The sequence below is a fragment of the Lactuca sativa genome, chromosome 5, assembly GCF_002870075.4.
Source record: "Lactuca sativa cultivar Salinas chromosome 5, Lsat_Salinas_v11, whole genome shotgun sequence".
In the NCBI taxonomy this organism is placed as follows: domain Eukaryota; kingdom Viridiplantae; phylum Streptophyta; class Magnoliopsida; order Asterales; family Asteraceae; genus Lactuca; species Lactuca sativa.
Window position 1 is genome coordinate 142216754 of NC_056627.2, and position 25508 is coordinate 142242261.

Below are 25508 nucleotides of genomic sequence, written 5' to 3' on the forward strand. Positions count from 1 at the left end.
GTGAGTTTGTTTTTTTGGTAGTATGGAAAATGAAGGGGTTTACCTCTTGGTAATTTTTATTTTTTCATTATAAATGGATTGGTTTACCTTTTCATAATTAACATATAGGTTATGGTTGTATCACCTATATTTCTGTCCTGTTTTGGCTCTCGTATAAGAATACGAGGAAGTGGAACATGCACTTATTGATGATACTTTATTTGTATTATCGTTATTTCGGAATACTATATTGTTTATTTGTCTGGTTCAAGTTATTAAATATCACATAGCATACATTTTATATTCTTGTACAACTTAAGTTTATCTACATGAAAAAAAACATTATTATGTGTCAATTATGTGCACATATGAAGATCAATGAGTAATATAAGCACGAAAATCAGGAGAATAAACAACATAAAGAGTGTAAAGATTTACGGTTTTATTAATGATTTCACATGTTGGTCAAACCTTACTATCTTATTTATATTAATCCGAAAAAACTTAAGAACTTTGCACTAGCTTAAGGGTTACAGAAGTAAGGCATTGATTGCTATGTTATGACTTTCTTTTGGTAAAAGTTATAATTGTTGCCTCATTCTTCATCACCATTTGTCTCCAATTTCATCTTTCTAGCATCAACCTTCATTTTATTATGATTGTGTGCTTTCTTGAACATCTCGATAAAATTCACTAGAGAAGTTATAACTGTAAAAACAAACGGAAAGAATCATGATAGATCCTTCTACAAAATAAGAAAGAACAATTTAACCACATATTATCTAATTACTTGAACAATAACAAAAAAAACCAGCTCGACTATTCTTATTTGGAGAATAGATATGTTGTTATCTTTTCTTTTTATAAATTTAGATTCTTGCGATACACTATTATTAGAATCTAGTTTGTTTCTTTACAGAGCTTGGAAAAAAGAAGTATTCGTGGTGACAATGAAACATGCAAGAGAGGGTGATTAGAGATTTTATATATATATATATATATATATATATATATATATATATATATATATATATATATATATATATATATTCATTTGAGACGAAACTAATTTTGTAACACCTAGGGATGAGTTTTTCTCTACTAAATTGTTCTCATATTATATTGTTCATAAAAGTATAACTTATATATAATTGTAACATTATATGTTTTATGAATACATTAGTGTAAAATGTATTAACAATATTATTTTATAATATTATAATATTTCATATATTATATTTTCAATATATATATATATATATATATATATATATATATATATATATATATATATATATATATATATGAGTAAATTATTCAAATCATCCCTCTGGTTTATTCAAAATTGCACATTTGGTCTCTAATTTTTTTTTTTTGCATTCGGATCGTCCATGTGATATAATTTTGTTGTGTTTTTCGTCCCTTACATACATAAAGTTAGGGACCAAACGTGCAATTTTGACCAAACCATAGAGACGAAAAACGCAACAAAATCAAACCACATGGACGATCCGAGTGAAAAAACAAGTTAGGGACCAAACATGCAATTTTGACAAACCATAGAGATGATTTCGGTAATTTACTCTCTCTCTCTCTCTCTCTCTCTCTTTCTCTCTCTCTCTCTCTCTCTCTCTCTCTCTCTCTCTCTCTCTCTCTCTCTCTCTCTCTGTGTGTGTATTTATATATATGTGAGTAAATTATTGAAATCATCCTTATGGTTTATTCAAAATTGCACATTTGGTCTCTAATTTTTTTTTTGCACTTGGATCGTTCCTGTGATTTGATTTTGTTGCGTTTTTCGTCCCTTACACACATAAAGTTAGGGACCAAACGTGAAATTTTGACCAAATCATAGAGACGGAAAACGCAACAAAATCAAACCACATGGACGATCCAAGTGCAAAAACAAGTTAAGGACCAAACATGCAATTTTGACCAAACCATAGACATGATTTCGGTAATTTACTCTCTCTCTCTCTCTCTCTCTCTTTATATATATATATATATATATATATATATATATATATATATATATATATATATATATATATATATAGGAAAGCAAACATCTTATTGTTAAGTATATAAGTTTTGGTATTAAAGCTATTAATCTAAGTCGTTTTGTATGATAATTGATTAGCCTTATCAAAATCATGTATCTTAAAATATCACATCAACTATAAATTCTTTAGTTTTTTTTTTCCATCCTTTCTAACATTTCTTTCTTTATTTTTTAACTAGTTGTGAGACTCATGTATTATATGAGTTAATTTAAAAAAAATTAAATATAAAAGTTAAAATATTTGAGAACTTTGAATTTATAAGAAAATAAAAAAAAAGTATTACAATTGAAATGTTTTTTATCTTTTAAATTTAAACAAATAATTAAAAAAAAAACTAATGAGCCTCAATTTAAATTTTTTGAAATGAAAACGTAAGTTTATTAATGAAATTGATATCCATTTATTACCATATTTATTTAATTATTATATTTAAAATATTATGTGAAATTTAATAAAATAGAAAAACTAATAAAATAACATATAGAAAAAAAAATAATTCAAAATAGCCACAAAATGACATTTGGCAAATTAAATGCAAGGTTCTAAAAAGCTCGTCATGGCTCCGCCATGGCTCACCACGACTCCAAGGCATGTAGTTGTCGCTGAGCTTTGACAAATTGTCGCCTTAAGTCATATATGTATATAAAAATGAATAATAGTAGAAGACTTATATAAAATTATTAATTATATATAAATTTGCTGACTTATGGCACGCCTTACAAACGTCGTGACTCGCCATAGCTCGAAAAAGCTTGAGGCTTGACATTGCCGCCAAGTCACGCCTTACGTTATTTAGAACATTGTTTAAATGAGAGTTTGACATGTAGCAAAAAACATTCATTTATTAGAATAGATAAGATCACTCATTCTCTCTTCCAAGTGTGCTCGTTTTAAAAATCAAGGAGTAAATTTTTGGCATGATCGATTAAATTAGAGAACTTTTAGTACGAGAGATGTTTTAGGATACATGATTTTTTTGATGGAATTTGATTTTAATACAAAACCACGTAGCTTATTGATTTTAATAACTATATCTATATACTTAACAACATTATATTTGCTTTTCCATATTAATGGTATATGTGTTGGATGATCTAATTTTTCTTCTAACATAATAACATCACTCTTGTGACACTGCTGTCAACACAAAATTAAGAGGCCAGGCAGGTATATATAGGGTCTATTAGATAGACTTTGATTGGCGTGATTAGTTTTAGTCAATATAAATGCGAAAGGAACTCCAACAAAATCCCTCTACACTTGAATCACTAGTCTTATAAACCATTTTTCTGACTAAAACTGATAACGGCGACAATATTCTATCCAACTTGCCCTACATATACATACCCTTTTACTTTTCTGTTAATAGCAGTGTCACAAGACTTCTCTTATTATGTTGTGATACAAATTATATCATGCTACACATATACCATTAATAGCTAATAAAACCTTTCTTTATACTTTGAGAATCACGATAGTGCCATTAAAAACTACAACAAACCTTGTCTCCATGAATAATAATCTGGATCCTCTCCAAAATATATGACAAGTGACTCTATGTCCAGATACTGCAAGACATGTATTCTTGTTACAAAGTAAATTAATACTTTTCTTCTTCATTTCTAAATGATGTTAGAGTGAACATATATAATAATTAAAGGACTTGATTAAAAGACTTACCACTTCATCAAACAGGGAGATCAAAGATGGGAGTTTTGCATCAGCACTATCAAGAAATGGCCTCAAGGCCTGGAGAGTAGATGTAGAATTAGTGTACTTTTTTGAAAGAAAATATAGCCAATATTGAAAATAGTCATTACTAATTGTATGAATTATTATCTTTCTCATGTGGACACAATATGTATGGCCTTAAACCCAACATATGGAATATGTAACACTTTATCCACACATACATCCTTAATCATACGGGGGCCGTATATAATTTGGGAAAAGGAAACAAACAAAAGGTTACATATAAAGGAGCTCCTAAATCTACACTGCTTAAAATATTTAGATTTAGGATAGTACTACATATGTGAAACTTCCATTGACCCTGATAAATTACAGAAATCACACATCGCAAAAGGTTGAAAGTGTTGTTGGTCACTCACTAAAGGATCCAAATTCAGTACTCTTGATTATGGAATCCTTCAAAGCCTGGTACGAAGCTAAATAGTCTTTCCAGTTATGAGATACATAAATGGGTTTAAAATGTTGTCAACTCAATGATTAAACCACATTAATCTAAGTCATTAATTCGTTATCTTGATTGTTTAGTGTTCAATTCAATAAAATATTTGGCCATCCTCATTCACAATTTCCAACCCATTATACTAAAGATACATGAAAATTAAACAAACATATATTTAATTACCTTTCGAAATTTAGCAGATACGCTCCCATCACTGACTGAAGAACTGAATTCCTGCTTAACCTTCTGAAAACTATTGATTATTGCAGACTTCTCCTCATACAAATCTTTAATTTGTATCTAATGGTTTGATGTGATTACCCAAATGGAAAAAAGATTACATGTCAGCCTTAGGCGTCCACATTGCTAGGAAGAAACTCAACTAATTTTAAGGTATTAGACATACCCAATATGCATCTTGCAAGTGAGTCATATCATTGTAAAAATACAACAACTCAGGCGTTTGCTCGGCAATAACCTGTAAATATGGAATAGCAGTATGTATGCACCCAAAGTCATAACATTATAAAAATGACATTCCATGATACTGAAAACATTGTTAATTTTGTTTGTAAATGGTCTTCTTTTGCATTCGCTCATTCTTAATTTTCCTGAAATTTGTTTATGTTTTGTGTTGTAAAGTATTTTATTTTGTGAATATGTGTCTCCAAACCCACTCCTACTTTTAAATCAACACAACATTAAGGGACAAAAATGCACATTGTTTTATGTCTAAGTTGCCGATGTAATTGGATAAAGCTTGACCTTATTGCCGCTATTGAAACTTAACAATAGGATATTGGGATCCCGCTCCCGAAAGAGCATATGTGGAAAAAAAGGAGTCACCCCTTGCGGTGCACTTGCACCTAAGCAAGTCCTTGGTCATGTTTTTTTTTATTATTATTAATATTATTAAAACATCTTATTGTACTTTTGTAAAGCATTATGACAACTACGATTCTAATAAAATTTCTATAGTCTGCATGTGGATAAAAAATGATTACTCTGAACAGTAGTGTTAAATCCTTGTGTTCTTAATTTCTCTTATGTGTTTGTATGTTTATCACATTATCAGCAAAACTAGGATAGATTTGTTGGTTTATCTATATCTATATTTATCCTTGGAGAGATAAAATCCTAGCAATTTAAATACATAGTCACAGCTCATGTACTTATAAGATGTGAAAAAACTGAGGATGCGTTTAGTTGCAGAAAAATGAGCCGTTTCCCAGAAAAATTTTCAAAGAAAAATGAAAATTTTGAAAACGCGTTTAATTTGTCTATTTTTCTCAATTTTTCACGAGAAATGAAAATTTTCCGTTTTTTAAAATTACAAAAAAGTTAGAAATTTTTGGAAAACCAATAATTATTGTTTTCCATATTTTTCTAATTCCAAAAGTTTTCTAAAATATGAACACGCACTCTACCCCCACCTTAACACCCCCCAACCCACCACACCCCTACCTACCCACACCTACCCCAACGCCTACCCAATCCCCCCCCCCCCCCACACACACACAGCCACAAACATACACAAAAAATCAAACACACAGCCACACCCACCCCTACCCATACGAACACACACACACATACACACAAACACACAACCATACACACCCCCACCACCACCCCTACAAACACACACACACACACATGCATACACACACACACACCCCTAAACAGACACCTAACCCAACCCCCACCCACATCCACACCCCACCAACACACACCCCTACCCCAACCCCCACTCACAAACACATACACACCCATACCCACCTTCATCCCCACAAACACACACACACACACCTACAAATACACACCTACCCCAACCCCCACTCACATCCACACCCACAAACACATACACCCACAAACACACACCCACACCCACACCCACCTACACCCCTATATACACACACACACAAACACAGAAGTACACACACCCACCCAACAAACACCAGTATAACAATCACCGACCTACCATCACCACCACCACTACCCCATCACCAGCATCACCACCCCCGCCATCACCACTGTCGCTGCCACGACCACCACCATCGTCGCCATCATCAACACTACCATTCCCCCCCCCCCCCCCCTCTGCCCCCACCCCCACCCTACTCGCTACCGTTTTCTAAAAATGAAAACTGATAGAAATATATACATCTAAACGCGTTTTCTAATTCTCTAAAATTGAAAATCAAAATGAATAAGTTTTAACTAAACGTGTTTTCAAAATTTTCCAATGAAAACCGAAAATGAAAAATGAAAACTGAAAAGGGAAAACGAAAGACGGAAAATAAAAACTGTTTACCTTAAACACCCCATTGATAGAGTGAATTTGTTCTCGGCGTCGCTCTGACTTTTCTGAAATGGGTTTTCCACCTAAAATTTCTGGTGTCTCTCTTCATTTTATATTATAATGCATGTCAATTTATAATCATTATTGGGTGCAAACTCGAATTCTAAATTACTATCGTTTGTTCCATGTGTATAAATATTCTCAAGGAAATTGATGATGTTCTTTGGTTGACTTTTTCCACAATTAGCATCAGATCTTGCGGGTTTGTTATTTTATTTAGAATTGTTGATATGCTTGATTAGTTATGTATTACTAAAGCACAATATTTCTTTGTTAGATAGGAATGCTAGATTTCCGATATGGCTTGTTGTGTAGTTGATGGATTTGTTAATCCAAATTGATTTTACACAAGGCACTTCTAGAGTCGGAAAGGATACTTGTATGTGGAAAAAGAGGGGAAGGACCTAAACGTTTCATAACAAATTTGTATTAATAATAAGTTTTGCGTATTAAATTTGTTATTATTTGTTTCTTAATTAAATGTTGCAGTAACGTTCATTAATGTGTTACATGGGCTTACAGTTTAGTGGGCTGAAGCAGCTGGAATGTAGGCTATGTGAAGCTAAAAACATATATGGGCTGGAACTTGTATATAAAAACTCTTTAATCCATCAGATGTCATGTTACCAAGCTGTTCTTCATCTTCATTCTCTGAAGCGTATATTTCAGGGTTTTCTTCAAGCTCTTTAGTTAAAAGTTGTGTTGAGAAAATACTCTCCCAGATCATACATAGTGATCTGGTTGCTTTCGATTACTGATTTATTTCTCTGTTTGATCAATTTAATTTTGTTAATAGGTTGTTGATTGTATCTGTTTAATCTCTAAAACTAACTATAAAACTCTTTGTATCATTCAGCTTGTGTTTAGATTTCTTACTGAAATTTGTTTTGAAGTCTTAATATGTTCAATATTCATACAGTTAACATTGCTAGAAAATACATTATGAACCCGTGGAAAGGTCATCATAAGGTTGTATGGGAGATCAATCGTGGATCGAGTATGTGTTCAGTTTAGGCGGTGGAACCATTAGAGGAGTTTAGATGGTGGTGCCAATAGTTACGGTCTACAGTTGACTATATGGCTGTAACAAAAGAACTTAAGGTGGACTACGTTTAAGTTAAGTATACTTCTAACTAAAGCATTTATGGAGGCAATTTGGTTTAAGAGATATGGGTTTTTATCTAGAAGGATATCAAGATTACCAGTTATCTCATGTTCAAACTAGGACAGACTTATTGGTAAACAACACGGCCATATAGTGGCTTTGTTTTAGTTGTATTTTCTAGGTTGGGTGTTCCATGTAAAAGTTCTATTGTGTCTTGCTTCTTACTGTATTCTTATACATTGTTTTAGCATAGTGAATTTCTGTTTAATTCTATTCGGCTTGAATCAGTACCATTGGCTTGGCATGTATACTAGTTATTAGGAAATAGATTTTCTCTTGTTTGGCTATCTTGTGGTCCAGTGTGATCGATTTTGTCACAAACTTGATTTCCAGATCTATTGAAAGATTGTTTCCGCAACCAGAGGTTACTTTATTTCAAAGGATTTATGTGCGGATGCTTGGTTAAGTGGATATTACTTATAGCTATCTTTTTAGTAATTAAGTGATATATGATCAAAATTAAGAGTCAAGGCTGTACCTTGCATAAGAAATGCAATAATGTGATGTTCTTGTCTCTTGCCCATGTATAACCCAATCTCTCAAGGCTGCCTAATTTGAATCCTTCGGCAGATCCTGCAACATAGAAGATATATGTCATTGTATGAAACAAGGATTGGAAATATAACCTCCGATATATAAAGATATTTAAGATATGGCTTTGTGTTGTACCTTGAGCTATGCCTGCATTTAATTTGTTCCCTAACATGAGAATTATTTGCATTATCTTAGCCAGCTTTGTTGATTCCTTGATCTAAATTTTGCAGATGAAGTTAAGACTAAACAAACTGGTGCAAGTATAAATATGTTCGTAATATGAAGGGTGCATGAGGGTAGCCTAAATAAAGCTAACATGATACTTCCTCATTTAAGAGGGTATGAGCTCTAGTGAATTAAATATTAAATACCTAAATGAAACTCACCTCTTTATTAGCATCTTTGATAATATTTAGGGTGTCTCTAAAATTGTTAACCTGCGATTTTTTTGAACGAAAAGACATAAACAAGCTAAGCCAGACATAAATCTTTTGTCAAATAGCAAAAGGATTAATTTTGTGAGAATATTCACCCTGCGGCTAAAAGTAATTGCAAATGCAAATACTTGTAGTTTTGAATTCATCCTTGGGATCTTTGCACACTCCAAGAAGAACTAAAAGGACAACTAAATGTGTTATCTAAGGTGCGATTATATATATCTTTCTGCAATGAAACTTCCAATCTAGGATTAACAATACCTGTTCACACTCTCCAAGTATTTCCTTGTCTCCTGCATAGTTCTGAGATGTAGAAATATGATTGTAGATTACGTATAACTCTAGCCACTATTGTTAGGATTAAGGATCGAAAAAATAACATGCATGATAAAGATGCGAAGATAAATAAAGAACATATGGAATTAAGGAGGTTCATGCAATCAAAGTTATCGGTTAATTCAAAGACGAAGTGTGGATCAGAGATTTTATTAATGTAACCGTCTGCCAAAACCCCACTAACTTGATAGGGACCATGTTTGGTCCCCCGACAACAAAGTTAAAGGAACTATCAGTCTCCATAACTTAAGAATTATAACAAGTTTTTAACAATGTGGTGAATTAGAGATATGACGAATAGTAACTACTCAAGATGTACACAATACGCACCGACTACGAACTAAGTGGTATATGTGCATTTTGAATTTAAAAAAAAAGGTAAAACCACAAAGACTAAAAAAGAATAGTTGTTTCTGTTTACAAATCGCCAAATAACTAAATCTGAAATCTGCATTGAATAGGGTCCGTCCCAAAGATTTTAAATATCATCAAATGTTGTCTCACAAGAAAAAAAAAAAAAAAAAAAAAAAAAAAAAAACCTTTATTGCTATATATATATATATATATATATATATATATATATATATATATATATATATATATATATATATATATATATATATATATATATATATATATATATATATATATATATATATATATATATATATATATATATATATATATATATATATATATATATATACTGTCTAACATAATTTCCCATCAAATTTGTTACGTATGGATATATTAGAAAGAATACAAACTACCATAGGAAAGAAGTGATAAGTCTTTACCGTTAGCATCTCCATTTCTTCATTTGTTGGACAAAATTCATTAAGATCATAAACTTGATCGACAGTCACAGCGGAAGAATCTAAGGCAAGGATGGCATTCTGAACATCAAACACAACTTATTAAATAATGCTACAATGTTATAACGGACATTAAAGCTTTTATTAACTTAATAAACCAGCAAGACTTTTGATATTGCATGATTAATTTATTTTCTCAATTTACGCACACGATCTAATTCTTGTATGAGAACATGAATGATTACTTTCGCAAAGTGCTGCTGCTGCAATAGACTTTGTGACATAGTTCTAACACAGATTAGTTTTTTCTTTGTTTTGATAATTAAAAGGGGTAAAGAGTGAACAGTAAAGTACAGGGGTGTATATATATATATATATATATATATATATATATATATATATATATATATATATATATATATATATATATATAGAGGGTTACGTTATTTTGTTTTCACTATCTATTCTGTGCATTTATGATTAATTCTGGACCAATCATTTTACTTATTTTAAGAAAAATAATTAATGCATATTACATATTGAAGATATAATGAATATTAATTACATTTTCAGCATTTAATATGCATTAATTACTTTTTTAAAATAACTAAAATGATTGGTCCAGAATTAATCATACATTCACACAATAGATAGTGAAAATATTTGAACGTATATATATATATATATATATATATATATATATACATATATATATATATATATATATATATATATATATATATATATATATATATATTCTAATATAGGTTTATTCTTATATTGACAAGTATCACAATATTAGAAATCATTATTAATATTATATTTCACCTATCATGTCAGATGTCAACCTACTAATTTTTAATTAAAATTTAAAATTTTCCACTCTAATTAATTAAATTAATAATTGATTTTTTAATTTCAAATTTCAAATTTCAAATTATATATATATATATATATATATGTGTGTGTGTGTGTGTGTGTAATAAGGTGACATAACTTTGTATATTTATTTAAATCAATGATTATAATTATATATAACTAAAAAATATCTTTTAATTAATAATTTATTTGAAATAATTGATTAATAATTTTGAGTTTTACTATGAAAGTTTAATTAATTTTATAATCGTGGTTCTCACGGGTTATAAACTACTATATATATATATATATATATATATATATATATATATATATATATATATATATATATATATATATATATATATATATATATATATATATATATAGGTAAAAGTTCAAATAAGAACCCCTAAAGATTAAGAACCCTAAGAACCTCTAAACTTAAAGTACAAAATAAGATATGAGTTATTTTTCTTGCATTCAAACCCTCCCACTTAGCTCAAACACAAACTCTCCATCTATCATCATCTACTACCACCGTCTCCACCACCTACCGCCGCCACCACTTACCGTCCCCATTATATTCCAGCATCATCTTTTTCTATTCATTTTTTTTGGTGAAACACCACCAGATCTACATCAGATCTGGTGTCCTCTATCTTTTTTCTCTCGATATCCATGAAAGACCCCTAGATCTGGTCCACCACCACCTATACCAACCATAGATGTATGGCTTTAACCTCTAAAATTCTTTGTTTTCATCAGATGTGAATCGGTTCAGTCGAGATCTATGATCTCCGACGTTAGATCTATGATTTCTGACCGCAGATCTATGATTTCCGCTAATGGATCTATGATTTATGTCTTCAAATCTACGACTTCTGACGAGATTGACGGACTAGTTTGAGATCGATGTCAACGGCCACCACAACTACTACCTTGCCGCTCTGGTGTAGCACCGACAACTCAAGTCCATCTTTTTCTCTCTGATCTTGAGTAAACAACACCATATTTGCATCAGGTATGTTAAACATAGTTTTTTTTTCTTTCTGTTAAGTTGTGAATTTAAAGTTCTAATCTCTCATTTGTTGTTTACTTTGGTTAAACATAGGTTTTTTCCTACTATTAAGTTGTTAATCCATGTTTATTATGTTTTTGTATAATGTTTGCATCAAGTTTTTATTCATTTTGTGTTTTATTATTGTTAAGTTGTGAATTGAATTAAAAATGTGTGTTATTATATTAGTGTTTTCACAAATAATTTGAATTTTAGTTTTTTTAAGCTTTGAACTGTGATGTTTTCATGTTTCAACTATTGTTTAGTTTTATTTAAGTTAGTCATTGTGAATGTGTGAATTAATATGTTTTTATGTTATAAATACAATGAATGGGAGTCTTAAACTAATTACGAAACTGTGAATGAGAGTTCTGAAAAACTCTATTAAACTGTGAATTTATATGGTGTACACAATGTATCTGATTTATTTTGTATACTAAATTGTTAATTGTGTATTACGTTGTAAATTTTATTCACGACTTAATATATTAAATTCACCATTTAATATATATAAATGTCTTCATATATTAACTCCTAAATATAAGTTTTAATTTGAAAATATAACTATAAATATAATATTCTTTTTGTCTTAAATTGTGAATTTATTATATTAAGTTGTGAATTTGGCATATTAAACTGCGAATTGTCTATATTAAGAGTTTTAAATTTATATTATTATTGTTAATTTAAATTTTTTGTATTAAATAGTAAATTTATTGTAACAAACTGTTAATTTTACGTATTAAGCTATGATATTTGTATTTTAAACTTTGAGTTAATTGCATTAAGCTGTGAATATTTATTTAAATTGTGAATTTGACTATATTAAACTGTGAGTTTTTTATATTAAACTATGATTTTTGTGTTTAAAAATGTGAATTGACTGAATTAAACAATGATTTTCTGTTTAAACTGTGAATTGACTGTATTTTGCTGTGAATTTTTTGTTATATGTGTTAAAATATGAATGATTTATGTATAATTTTTTGTGTTAATTTTCTTATGAATATATTTATTTTTTTGTTGTATAAATTTGTAAGAATCCATTAGTTTTTATAATTATTTTGCATTAAATTCAAAACAAGTGAATTAATAGGATTTATTAGACTGTAAATGTAGTATTTAAATTGTTAATGCATAACTTTATTTACAGATCTGATTTGGAAGAAATGATGGCTACTATATTGATACAGTGGTTGGTGGCCGCATGTGGTGGTAGAGTTTAGGTTTTTGACTTCTTTGAATTAGTGAATTATTGTAAGACAGTTTGTATTAAATTGTGAGTTTTTTGTATTAAACTGTAAATGGAATGTGTAAATCTGTATTTTATATAAGTTTGGTGTTAAAATATTAGAGCATCTACGAATGAAAATATCGGACTGTAAAAATTATAAGGTCGCTTCTTTCATACCAAAAACAAAATAAATTAGGATTTTAACGTGTTTAATAAGATTATTGTGTAAATATTTACTAATTAATTGGGGTTCTTAGGGTTCTTATCTTTTATGGTTCTCATTTGAACCACTCCCTATATATATATATATATATATATATATATATATATATATATATATATATATATATATATATATATAGGGGAGGGAGGGAGATGGAGTTGTGCGACGGCCATAGGTGCATGCATTAGTAGTTTTGTATTGGCAGTCGTGTGCATCTTTGAACATTTTGTCTTTCAGTGTGGTCCGTTTACTAATGAAGACAGAAATTCACATGTTTTATTCCAAGTAACTATTTTTATTTTTTGTTCTTATTTACCTCATGTTTTATAAATAAAATTATTTAATTTATTTTTAAAACCTTAACTATAGTTCTAAATTTACTAAAGGTCTCAGGTTCTACTTCTACTAACTATTTTAGTTTGTTGCTTTATAATTTATATCAAGTTTGTTTATAATAAACAAAACTTTCTTTTTTTGTGATAAAGTTAATTAGAGTCTAATTAGTTGAAATTTATGATTGTTGTAACTACTTCAACTTTCATTCAACTTTCATCAATCGCAAATTATGTCACGTTTTCATTTGGGTTAGTACTTTTAATTTCAGGTCTCACCTTAAGGCTTAAATAAACTTTATTTGTGTGTTTATGGCGTCCTCTCATTCCTTTGAGAGCGGGACTTGAACATGTCTTTTTCGAGGGTTTCATTGTTGCCCATATGCTATTATTGGAAGTGAAGGGATTTCCCATATGATATCCCATCTCAAGAGCTTACACATCTACACAGATGAACGTAAAGTTGTGCTACAGGAGGCTATTACTTCTGACCATTGATTGTTTATGTATGTGGAAGCAACTTTAAAGGAGGTTGGTTAATCGATATGTAGGAGTTGTATGAGGCTTCATGCCCCTGATTCGTTTATGTCACCACTCGAGTGTCCTGGTTAAGTTTATTGACAAGGCTAATGACATGATTGGGCATATTGTTGGCATTCCAAAGCTGCCACCCAATGGACTAGAAGCTGACTTCAATGATGGGTTGGTGATGGATGCCCAACTACTTGATCGTGTTTTAAAACTGCCTATCACCATTGTCAAAAGCATTTCTCATAATTGTCGTATGGCTTTCTCTCCGGTTTTGAAAGCAGCCCTTTCGAAGGTGGTTTCTCATCCCAGCTTAATTGATGCGTGGTTTGTTTTGTTAATTCTTCCTAGGTGTACTCTTCAAGTGTTCAGCCCCAAGAATAGGCAAGAAAGTAGGTTTGGCAACAGGACGTCTTTGCAACATTGTAATATCCTGAGCGCATTAGCTACTTGGGAGATTGAAGACGGTATCGCCGAGCTAGTTAAAAACATAGTTGACAATGCAAGACTAAAGCAACAAGGCAAAAAAGAAGAGTACATTCAGGAGGAAATAATATTGGACAGCACTAGTCTTAGACAATGTCTTCGTAAGGTTGTCGATGGACATTTTACAACAGCAGTGAAAGTTTTATGTTTTTTGGGAGTTTCTCCATTTAGGGGTGATACCACGAAGGCATTGGAGGATAAACATCCATACAAGCCACCACCTTCCATGCTGAGCACCATACTTTCAGAACATCCCCTTGAAGTGGATGCTAACAATGTCCTTGGGGGAATTAAATCCTTCCATTAAAGGTACCTCGTGTGGGAAAGACGAGTTGAGAGCTCAACATATTTTGGATGGTCTTTGTGGAGAAGCTTCAATTATAGCCAAATACCTCCTACGTGCTATTACATATGTGGTTAATCTATAGCTAGGGGAAGATGCCCTTCGAGTTTGGCAGTATTTGTTTCCTTTGCTCCTCTCACACAGCTCTCAAAACCTGACAACGAAATATTACCTATTGCAGTACACACTATGTGTAGACATTTGGTTTCCAAGTTGGGTATGAAAGGTGTTGGTAAAGAAATGACCAAGTATCTCAATGATTTTCAGTTTGGGGTCGAGGTGCCAGGTGGTGCTGAGACCGTTTTACATAGTGCTAATAGGGTGTTGAGTGAGCGCCACGATGATAGATCTCTTTCCATGGTTATCATGGACTTCTCTAAAGCCTTTAACCTTGTTGACATATCTGTATGACTTCATGGCATCAGATTAAGGTGTCCTTCTATATCTTTGTGGGTAGAATTCCTATATGGTCAAGCAACAAGGTTGTATCTAGGCAACACACATATTTGGTCCACTACTGGGTTTCAGCAAGGAGACCACTTGGGAGTACTTCTCTTTTTCCTTGTGTTGCACCCGCTCTTGAATAATATTAGAGACAATTGCAAACTTTTTCTCCATTCATAGTACCTTGATGATGGCACACTTATTGAAAATTCGGAGGAGGTGGTCAAAGCATTGCACATCATTACGGTGGCCTTCAGCTGAATATCAAGAAAACCGAGCTCTTTTGGCCCTCGTGTGATGGTAGGAAGCTACGTGAGGGGCTATTCTTGGCTGGCATCGGGAGGCCTCCTTTGGGGGTGAAACTTCTTGGGGGAGTTGTTAGTAAAGATGCTAGATTCATTAGCAGCTTAGCTATAAAGAGAGGCAAAAATGTTGTGAATTTGATGTGCCTTCTTTCATAATTGTTTGACCTCCAGAGTGAGCTCCTTCTGCTTTGGTCTTTTATGGGTATTGCTAAGCTTTTCTTTGGGCTGAAGACGTGCCAACCAGTTCACATGGAGAAGGCGACATTATTCTTTGACGATGAGTTGTGTGGGGTAATTGAGGACATTGTGGTTTGTGGTGGCCCTTTCTTTGGCGACATACAATGGTGATTGCTTCCTTAACCATTAGGTTTGGTGTTTTGATTCTTTGGAGAGCAAGAAATTCACTATAAAAAACTCCCGAGGTTCAAATACATGCACAATATGGTTAGCGATGTTTTGCTTGACATATTTAAGCGTGTCGAGCTTTCCACCAAAAAAGAGGCACCTACAAATTTCTTGACTGACCCAACACAAAGAATGCTAACCCTTATACTAGCTGACATTTTGATTTTTGGAAGGGTTGGAGCAAAAGATGAATGTGTGGACCTTATAGGGTTTCCCCTCCCGTGGGATTGAGGGCTGGAGGTTTCACGATAGGGCAGGCTACTATAAAAGATGTTACATGCAAAGTCACCAAACATGAGATATTGTGCGTTGAAAATCAACACGTGTTCATATCATTTGCATTTGATATGTTTGGTTTCCTCACACCAGATGTGGTGGAACTTCTTAATAAAGTACATCAGATCATGCCTAGCAGTGTTATATCCTTAGATCTATGAATGTCTTCTTCAAAAGAATTAGTTTTACTTTACAAAATGGCTTAGCGGTGCATTTTGTTGCTCGTTTGTCATCTCACTTGTTTTATGATGATAATTAAATTAATGAAAAAAATTTGTTATGGCAAAATTTAATAATTTAGTCGAAATATGTTTTTCAAATGGCCTATATTTTGATTTTTGCCTGGTCCAAAAAATTGCTTGGTTGGACCAGTCCTACAAGCATGTTGTTTAATTTATTTAAAAACAGGTATTAAATTAATAACAAAATTGCAAAAATGGTCCCTATGGTTTGTCAATTTCTATGGGTAATGTCCAAATAAAGTTTATTAGCAAAAAAGGTCCATATTTGATGGTTTTGTTGCGGTTTTGGTCCTAAGCTCGTTAAGTTTAACAACATGGTTGTTAACTTTTGGCAAATGATGGATTTAACCCTGGACCATTTCTGCAGTTCTATCTTTTTACCAAACTACAAGGAACAATCATGCAATTTTTCTTTTTCATTTTATCGAGTTATTATATATAAATTATTTTAATTGCTTTTTTCTTTTTAACTTTTCTCTTATTGTATTATTTTTATTCGATTATTATATATAAATAAGTATTATTTTTAATATATTATATTTTTATATTAATAAATATTACTTCTTTTATTATTACTTCTTTTATTTCTTTTTTATTGCATTAATTATTTTTTTTATTGCATTATTATATATTAATAAATATTATTTTTAACATATAATATTTATCTATTAGTAAGTGTTACTTGTTTGGATTATTAAATTCATTTAATTAATTTTTTTTAATGTTTTTAATTTTGTTAATTCTTTTGATTGAATTATTATATATTAATAAATATTATTTTTTAATATATTAGTTTTATATATTACTAAATATTACTTTTATTATTATTATTATTATTTTAGCTGATTTTTTTAAAATTTTTTCTTTCTTTTATTAATTCTTTTTTATTGGATTATTATATATTAGCAAATATTATTTTTAGCATATAATATATTTATTTATTAGAAAGTGTAACTTTATTGGATTATTAATTTCATTTAATTATTTTTTTTAGTTTTTTTATTGCATTAGTTCTTTTTATTTGATTATTAAAATAATTTTTTTTATTTATTATAAATAATATTTATTTAAATGTTTTTATTTTATTTTATTTTATGTTCTTTCTTTGTTTTTTTTAAATAAAAATACCAAACACTTCGGGTTAGCTCCTCCATTCGTTGCAATTTACCACATTGCGTCCTCGTATCATCTCGCTGGAAATCGTTGATCATCGACCACAGTTGATCATTCTCGACGAAAACTACACCAATTGACTACCCACACAATGTGAAATAAACCCCAGAAAACATACTTCTTCCGGCCGACCATTCATTACAGATACCACTAGGGCTACAACAAGTCAAGCCGATCTCGAGCCTGACCAGGCTTGGCCTCAGCTTGTTTAAATATTTATAAGTTCGAGCTCGAGCTCTGCTCGTTTCGAGCCTTTTGGTACAAAGCTCAAGATTGGCTCGTTAAGAATTATATGGGCTTGGGCTCAGTTTGGGCTCGGCTCATATACGGTATATTCTAATTTCCTAAAATGGTATTTATTATGTGTGTGTGTGTGGGGGGGGGGGGGGGCTCGTTTAGGCTCGTGAGCCTAATCGAGCCAAGTAACAGAGGCTCAAGCTCGAGCTTGTTTAATAAACAAGCCTAATATTAAGCTCAAGCTAGCTTGGCTCGGGATCGTTTAAAATCGATCTCTAGTCGAGCTTTTAACGATTCGGTCTCGAGTAGCTCACGAGTAGTTTGGATCGTTTGCACCCCTAGATACCTCCATCGATGACGACAATGTTAGATCGAGGGTTTTTAAACCACTATAGCCACTACAGGTGGTGAAAAAGTTGTACAAGTCGGTACTTGTGCGGCCAACCGCCGAGTAGCGAATACTTAGCTTTGGTAATTCATGGAGAAATATTTTTAGGGAAATTATATATGTCAATGTCATAAGTTAAAATATTATATGCTAAAAATAAAAACAATTAAAAAATAATAAAAAAATATTATTTATTACAAATAAAAATAATAAATTTAAATTAATAATCCAATAAAAACAACTAATGCAATAAAATAATAAAAAAAATTAATTAAATAAAATTAATAATCCAATACAGTAACACTTACTAATAGATACATATTATATGTATATGTTAATATATAATAATCCAATAAAAAGGAATTAATGCAATAAAGAAGAAATTAAAAAAAAAATCAATAAAAAAATTAAAAATAAAAAGTAATATTTATTAATATATAAATATTATATATTAAAAGTAATATTTACTAATATATAATAATCGGATCAAAAGAATTAACGAAATAAAAAAATTTTAAAAAATTAATTAAATGAATTTAATAATCCAATAAATAACACTTACTAATAGATAAGTACTAGATTTTAAAAATAATATTTATTAATATATAATAATACAATAAAAAAAATTAATGTAATAAATAAGAAATTCAAAAAATTTAATTAAAAAAGATTAATAATAAAAAAAGTAACATTTTTTAAAATATAATAATCCAATAAAAAATAATACAATAAGAAAAATGTTAAAAAGAAAAAACTAATTCAATTATTTAATAAGTCAATAAAATTAAAAAGAAAATTTTCATAATTGGTCCTTGTAGTTTGGTAAAAAGATAAAACTGCAGAAATAGTTTCAGGGGTAAATCCGTCATTTGACAAAAGTTAACAGCCATGCTGTTAAACTTAACGGGGTAGGGACCAAAACCATAACAAAACCATTAATTAGGGACTTTTTTGCTAATAAACTTTTTTTGGGACCATTTTTGCAATTTTGTCTAAATTAAAAGAAAAAGTTAGTAAATACAAATTAGAAAAAATAGCTAAATTATGAGATATATATATATATATATATATATATATATATATATATATATATATATATATATATATATATATATATATATATATATATATATATATGGTTAGGTTCATGTGAGACGACCTAATTTTGTGAGACCGTAAGACGCAATCCTACTCACTCATTTTGTAGAAAAAATAAACATTTTTAAAATTCAAAATAATTAAAAATTTTCGAATTTTTTTTTTCAAATATTATTTTCATCATTTATATTTTCTAAAACAAAAATTACCAAAAAAAAAATATGGTTTTTTTTTTAAATATTCTAGTACAATATTAGAATATTCTACATATCTGACTAATCTAATATAATATTCTAATATTTTAAAAACCACATTAGGATATTTATAGTGTAATACTCTATTAGAATATTTCACATATTTTTCAAAAAAACGGTAATTTTTTTAGGTAAAAAAGTGACGAAAATAATAATTAAAAAAAGAATTTTCGGAATTTTCCTTTTATTTTGCATTTTAAAATTATTTTTAGATTGCATCTCATGGTGTCACAAAATTACTATGGTCTCAAATGAATATGAACATATATATACATATATATATATATATATATGTGTGTGTGTGTGTGTGTGTGTTTGTGTGTGTGTGTGCGCGCTTACAATATGTTGGGTAGTCTAGAATTATAATTAGTCGTGGTTCTTACGATATTTTAGGTTCTCGCTCAGACCCATGAAATGCTAATGTAGAAAGCCATTAAACTTGATGAGTTGAGTGGATTATAATGAATATGCGCAGCATAATAGGGAAGTGAACCAAGTTTGAAATTCGGAATGTTGCTAGGATATTGATTCACAACCTACTTTTTTAAATAAATGGGGTTGTTGCGTGAATGAAAAATGTTTTGGTTCACACCACACTGAGAACATATTTTATCCGGTAATTAAAATTAAGCATATTAGTTTTGACTTGGCTCGGTTGTCGGTTTTTTTGGCTCCATACCAAACTCTGCACACTCATAATTATTAATTAATGAACTTACTATAATATCAGCTACATGAAGGTTTATGTCTTGAAGCATAATTTTGCAACTACTTGCTCTGTCCGGATGAACCTATAACCGAAATTTAATTAAGAAAATTATCAAATTTACTTATGAATGCTTATAAATTTTTCGAAAGATCTTATCACAAGAATTAAGCAATGCGATGTTTCTTTTATTTCATTATTTCATGAGAGTAGTTAAAGTAAAGGGTGAATAAACTAACCCAAAAAAGGTTTTCTAGTTTGGGCGTCTCGTAATCTAGCTGAGCGTTATCCTTGTATTTGGAAAACAACCTATCAAGCTCGGTAATATCCATTTCAGGAGCCCTACAAAGTAAGAAGTTTCACCAATTTTAGTAATGAAGCTGCAAAATATGATACTTTTAGTTATCCCATAGATACCATCCATGTTATAAGCATTATGATAAACTTGCATCCAATAAACCCACATACCTTGATCCATGTTTATGTGACACGTCCCATAAACTTCCTACAGTTGCTCGTGTTGTCTCCCAAAGCAGGGGCTTTAAGGATCTTTGATACTCATTGATGCTCTTTGAACTTAGGGTTGGTGGTGGTGTAAGATGCAGAGGTGAAACCTTAATAGAGGTTTAGATTTAGTTATATATAATACTTTACATGTGATACTTGGACACATAGTAGTATAAACGAACATAATCTAGTAAAAGATCCAACCACCCATCCATTGGATCACATTCATTGTTATTTTAACAGGATATATTAGTTTTCGTAAAATAATAATGAAAAAGTAGATAGATTTAGATTACTATAAAGAAATAAGTCCATAGAAAGTAAAAGAGCAACGTACTTGACGTTCGAGCGCAGTTTCAAGTGTTGTCAGGATCTCTTTCATTGATGGACGCTCTTCACGATCTCTCTTCAGACATCGATAAGCAATTGTTACAAACGCTCTCAACGAACTAGGACTTATTTCATCTTTTATATTACCAAAGATAATTCCACTTAGGTCGCTCTTTTCGTAACAGTTTCTTGTCAATTCTGCTAAAGATCGATGTTCATATTTATTAGGAGTATTCAACCTCCCACACAACATTTCAAACAACACCACGCCAAAGGAATAAACATCTGACTCCTTTGCTGGTGAACCTGTCTCTATATATACCGGATCACAATACCCAGGCGTCCCAACAGCACCAGATATAGGAGATTTGTTTTTCTGGTTAGCAACAATAAACTTCGATAGACCAAAATCAGTGACTTTGGCATTCCAATTTTCATCTAGTAGGATATTGCCACTTTTAATATCAAGGTGCCATATGCTTTCTTGGTAACCATCAGGATTATGAAGGTACACTAGTCCTCTAGCTGCCCCAATGCATATCTTAAGGCGTCCAACCCATTTTAGATCATTGTTGTTTAGATAAAAGTCGAGACTTCGCTTAGCTGCGTACTCATACACAAGTATCTTCTCGTTTTCATCATCACAATATCCTAAGAGGTTTACAATATTACCATTCCTGTATTGGGAAAGTTTACGCTCATTCTTAAATCCACGGTTTCCTGCCTCATTTGTGAGATTTAAACGTTTTACGGCAACGGTCATGATATATCCCTCCGAATGTACTTGTTCTGCTATGTAAACCTTTGCAAATCCTCCTTCCCCAATGCATTTGTTTTTAGAAAAGTTGTTGGTAGCTAATTTTATAGCATGTAGTGAGATTTTGGTCCCCTCAGTATATATCTACAACACAAGCCAAGAGAGGAGCTACAATCAGATCATGTCCATTTGTGTAATTTTCTTATAAAGTTATAAAATTAAACAAAGAAACTTGCTTCAAAATGTAGAAGCTAAGCAAATGAACTTATGTCATGTGGAAAACTATTGATATATGTTGATTTTGATTAAATTTCATGTAAAATAATTTTTTGACAAAATTGCAAAATTCATCCCACTAGATTCTTATTTTCTTTGGGCATATATAGTCCAAACCTTTTAAAAAATTACAATGATCCTTTTCCGCTAGTTTGCTGTGAATTTGGTACCCGTTAAACTTGGAATGATTATGGTTGCCCTTTTAATTTTGATTTTTTTATATTTATTTTAACATTCTTTTAATATTTATTAATGTTTATTCAGTGTCATATCGGTCTTGTTGTTGATGTCATACTCTCTTATCAAAGGCGAAAAAGCTACACTTTTCTTTCAAAACTTAAAATGTGTAAAATCAGGAATCTTTTATAAGTAGGAAAGGTCTGGAATCGGATGATAGATATAGACATTGTTACATATTACATAATTGTTGAAAGACTCTTAAAAGCCCACAAATGATATGAAGTATCAACTTGTTTGAGATCATAATGAAATCAAAGGTTCAATGTAATGCAAGATTAGAGATTTATGTAAACAAAAAAAATTGAAAATGGTGGTTGATTCTTATTATAACATGTTACATCTTGCAAGTCATATCAAGTTGGAAGGGAAGGTTGTTTAGATCATGTTGAAATCAAAGGTTCCATGTAATGCAAGTTTAGATATTTAAGGTTCTGGAATGGAAAACGAAGAAAAACAATAATTATCAGTTTTTCAATTTTTTGTAATTTTAAAAACCGTTAAATTTTTGTTTTCCGAAATATTTTTGAAAACTTATTAAACCAAACGTGTTTTCAGAATTTTCGCTTTCCTTGGGAAACACTTCCGAAAAAATAGAGAACTTACACAATCAACCACAATATTACCTTTTTCCCATTTAAAATGTGTCTACCCAAAAGTAGGATGATTGGAAGGGCAAGAAAGCAATACAAAGGATGCTCATCTCCTAAACATAAAAAATCAAAAGAAGGAGATAGCACTTGCCCAAAGAAAATGAGAAAAAAAAAAGTCTAAACTCTTGAAGCTTTCACATCTTTCTCCGTTATGTAAAATCACAACTAACTAATTAATCTCTATGCTTTAACTGAATTTTTAACATAGAACTGAAACTCCAAAAAGAATATATATATATATATATATATATATATATATATATATATATATTGAAAAGACCATCTCCAACTCTATAATTTTTTTTTCACCAATAAAATATTCTCTAAAATTTTTTTTTTGAAGTTATATAGGTTTATCAAAAACACCCATTAACTAATTATTTCTTAACATATTTATACACATATTATTTTGTAATAACTCTATAAAATATATTTATTACAAAATTAGAACCAAAATAATTGATTGTATATTATTAATTCGAATTACATGTTATTTTATTAAAATGTCATTTGTTAATTCTGAATTAAGGTACATAAATTCAAAACATTATGATGAAAATTTATATTTATGACTAATTAATATCAATTTAATATATAATATAACTTCATATTAACTTTTATAATTATAATTAATTAATATCAAGAATTAACACTTAATAAAGGGAAACTAAAAGTGACACATACTGTATGACAAATGACGGACAAATACACTATGTGACACATAAAAGTTTAGAAAGTATTTTGGTGTAAAAATGACAAATATCAAGAATTAACACTTAATAAAAGGAAACTAAAAGTAACACATAAAAGTTTAATATATAATATAACTTCATATTAACTTTTATGAATTTACCCAACACAAATGACAAATACACTATACTTGGTTCTTCTGTTTCTCTTCTTATTTCAGATTTCATTGTTTTGAAATAGCAGCAGTCGAAATATAGATGATTTTCTTTCTGAATCAAACTTTTGAGAGTTACACTCGAGAGTAAGTGCACCAATTGGCTTTCTTTATGAATCGTATTTGTCGAAAGTTTGAAGTAGAGTACTCTTTCCTATTTTGAAGTTTTAATGAGTGAAAATCGAATTTCTGAATAGTTAAAATTGATTTCTGAATTCTGTTTGTGATTTGTGATTTAGATTATCGGACTGAAGTGCAATTTTGTATGAATAACTGAAATAGAATTTTTTGCATAATTCGATTTCTCTATTTTGTGAACTTCAGATTTCTTATATCTGTATTGGGTTTTTTTCAACTGCTCAGAGGGATATTAACAGCCAAATATATAAGAAAAAGATAAATAAATATAAGATGTTTTAATGAAAAACATAGATGAAGCAGTAAAAGGAAAAAAAGGAGCGTACTTGATATGTCCGTGCATCTTCAAGATTTTTCACGACATCGTTCATTGATGGACGCTTTTCATAGTCGCTATTCAAACATTGATAAGCAATTGTTGCAAAAGCCCTCAAAGAATCTGGGTTTATTTCATCCTTTATATTAACCCAAATAATTTTATTTAGCTTGTTCTGTGTGTAGTGTTTTTTTACCAGGTGGATAAATGATTCTCCACGTCTATTATTATTCTGGATACACAACCTCCCACACAAAACTTCAAACAATACCACACCCAAGGAGTAAACGTCTGACTCCTTTGTTAGCATCCCTGTCTCCATATAACTTGGATCACAATATCCCATCGTGCCTACAGGATTAGTAGAAAGAACGCTTTCGTTTGTATTAGCCTGATGAAATGTTGATAGACCCAGATCTGCAATACTTGCATTCCAATTTTCATCTAAAAGGATGTTGGCACTTTTCACATCCCTGTGTAATTTTCTTTGTTGAGACCCAGCAGGGTCATGAAGGTACTCCAATCCGCGAGCCACCCCGATGCATATTGAAAGGCGTTGAACCCAGGTTAGATCTTTGCTATCGAGATGCAAGTCGAGACTGTTGTTAGAAGCATACTCATATACTAAGATCTTCTCGTCTTTCTCGTCACAAAACCCCAAGAAGGAGACAATATTTTCATGTCTGTATTGTGAAAGCATCATGATCTCCATCCAAAACTCGCGGTTTCGTTGTAAAGCTATACGATCTAAACGTTTTAAAGCAACTTTGGTACGCCCCTTGAAAAGGAGAAGTTCTCCCTTATAAACTTTTCCAAGGCCTCCTTCTCCGATGCAATTGTCTTTAGCAAAGTCGTTGGTAGCTGATCTTATAGCTTCTAGTGGTATTCTGAGATGTTCAAACATCTTTGGGACAGACAT

The 25508-nt window shown here is 30.7% G+C and overlaps 1 protein-coding gene across 1 annotated transcript; it reads right to left on the reverse strand.

The window, feature by feature from the left end:
* Positions 1–348: 348 nt before the first annotated feature.
* Positions 349–25508, reverse strand: LOC111920609 (uncharacterized). Its single transcript, XM_042902587.2, has 16 exons — positions 24600–25508; positions 21316–22209; positions 20940–21085; positions 20711–20813; positions 20485–20556; positions 9862–9960; positions 8990–9031; positions 8824–8904; positions 8678–8728; positions 8427–8508; positions 8236–8330; positions 4640–4711; positions 4417–4533; positions 3723–3791; positions 3544–3610; positions 349–687 (listed from the first exon to the last, which is right to left on the reverse strand). Exons 1-16 carry the CDS (start codon positions 25506–25508, stop codon positions 575–577), a joined length of 3012 nt encoding a protein of 1003 aa, XP_042758521.2. The 3' UTR covers positions 349–574.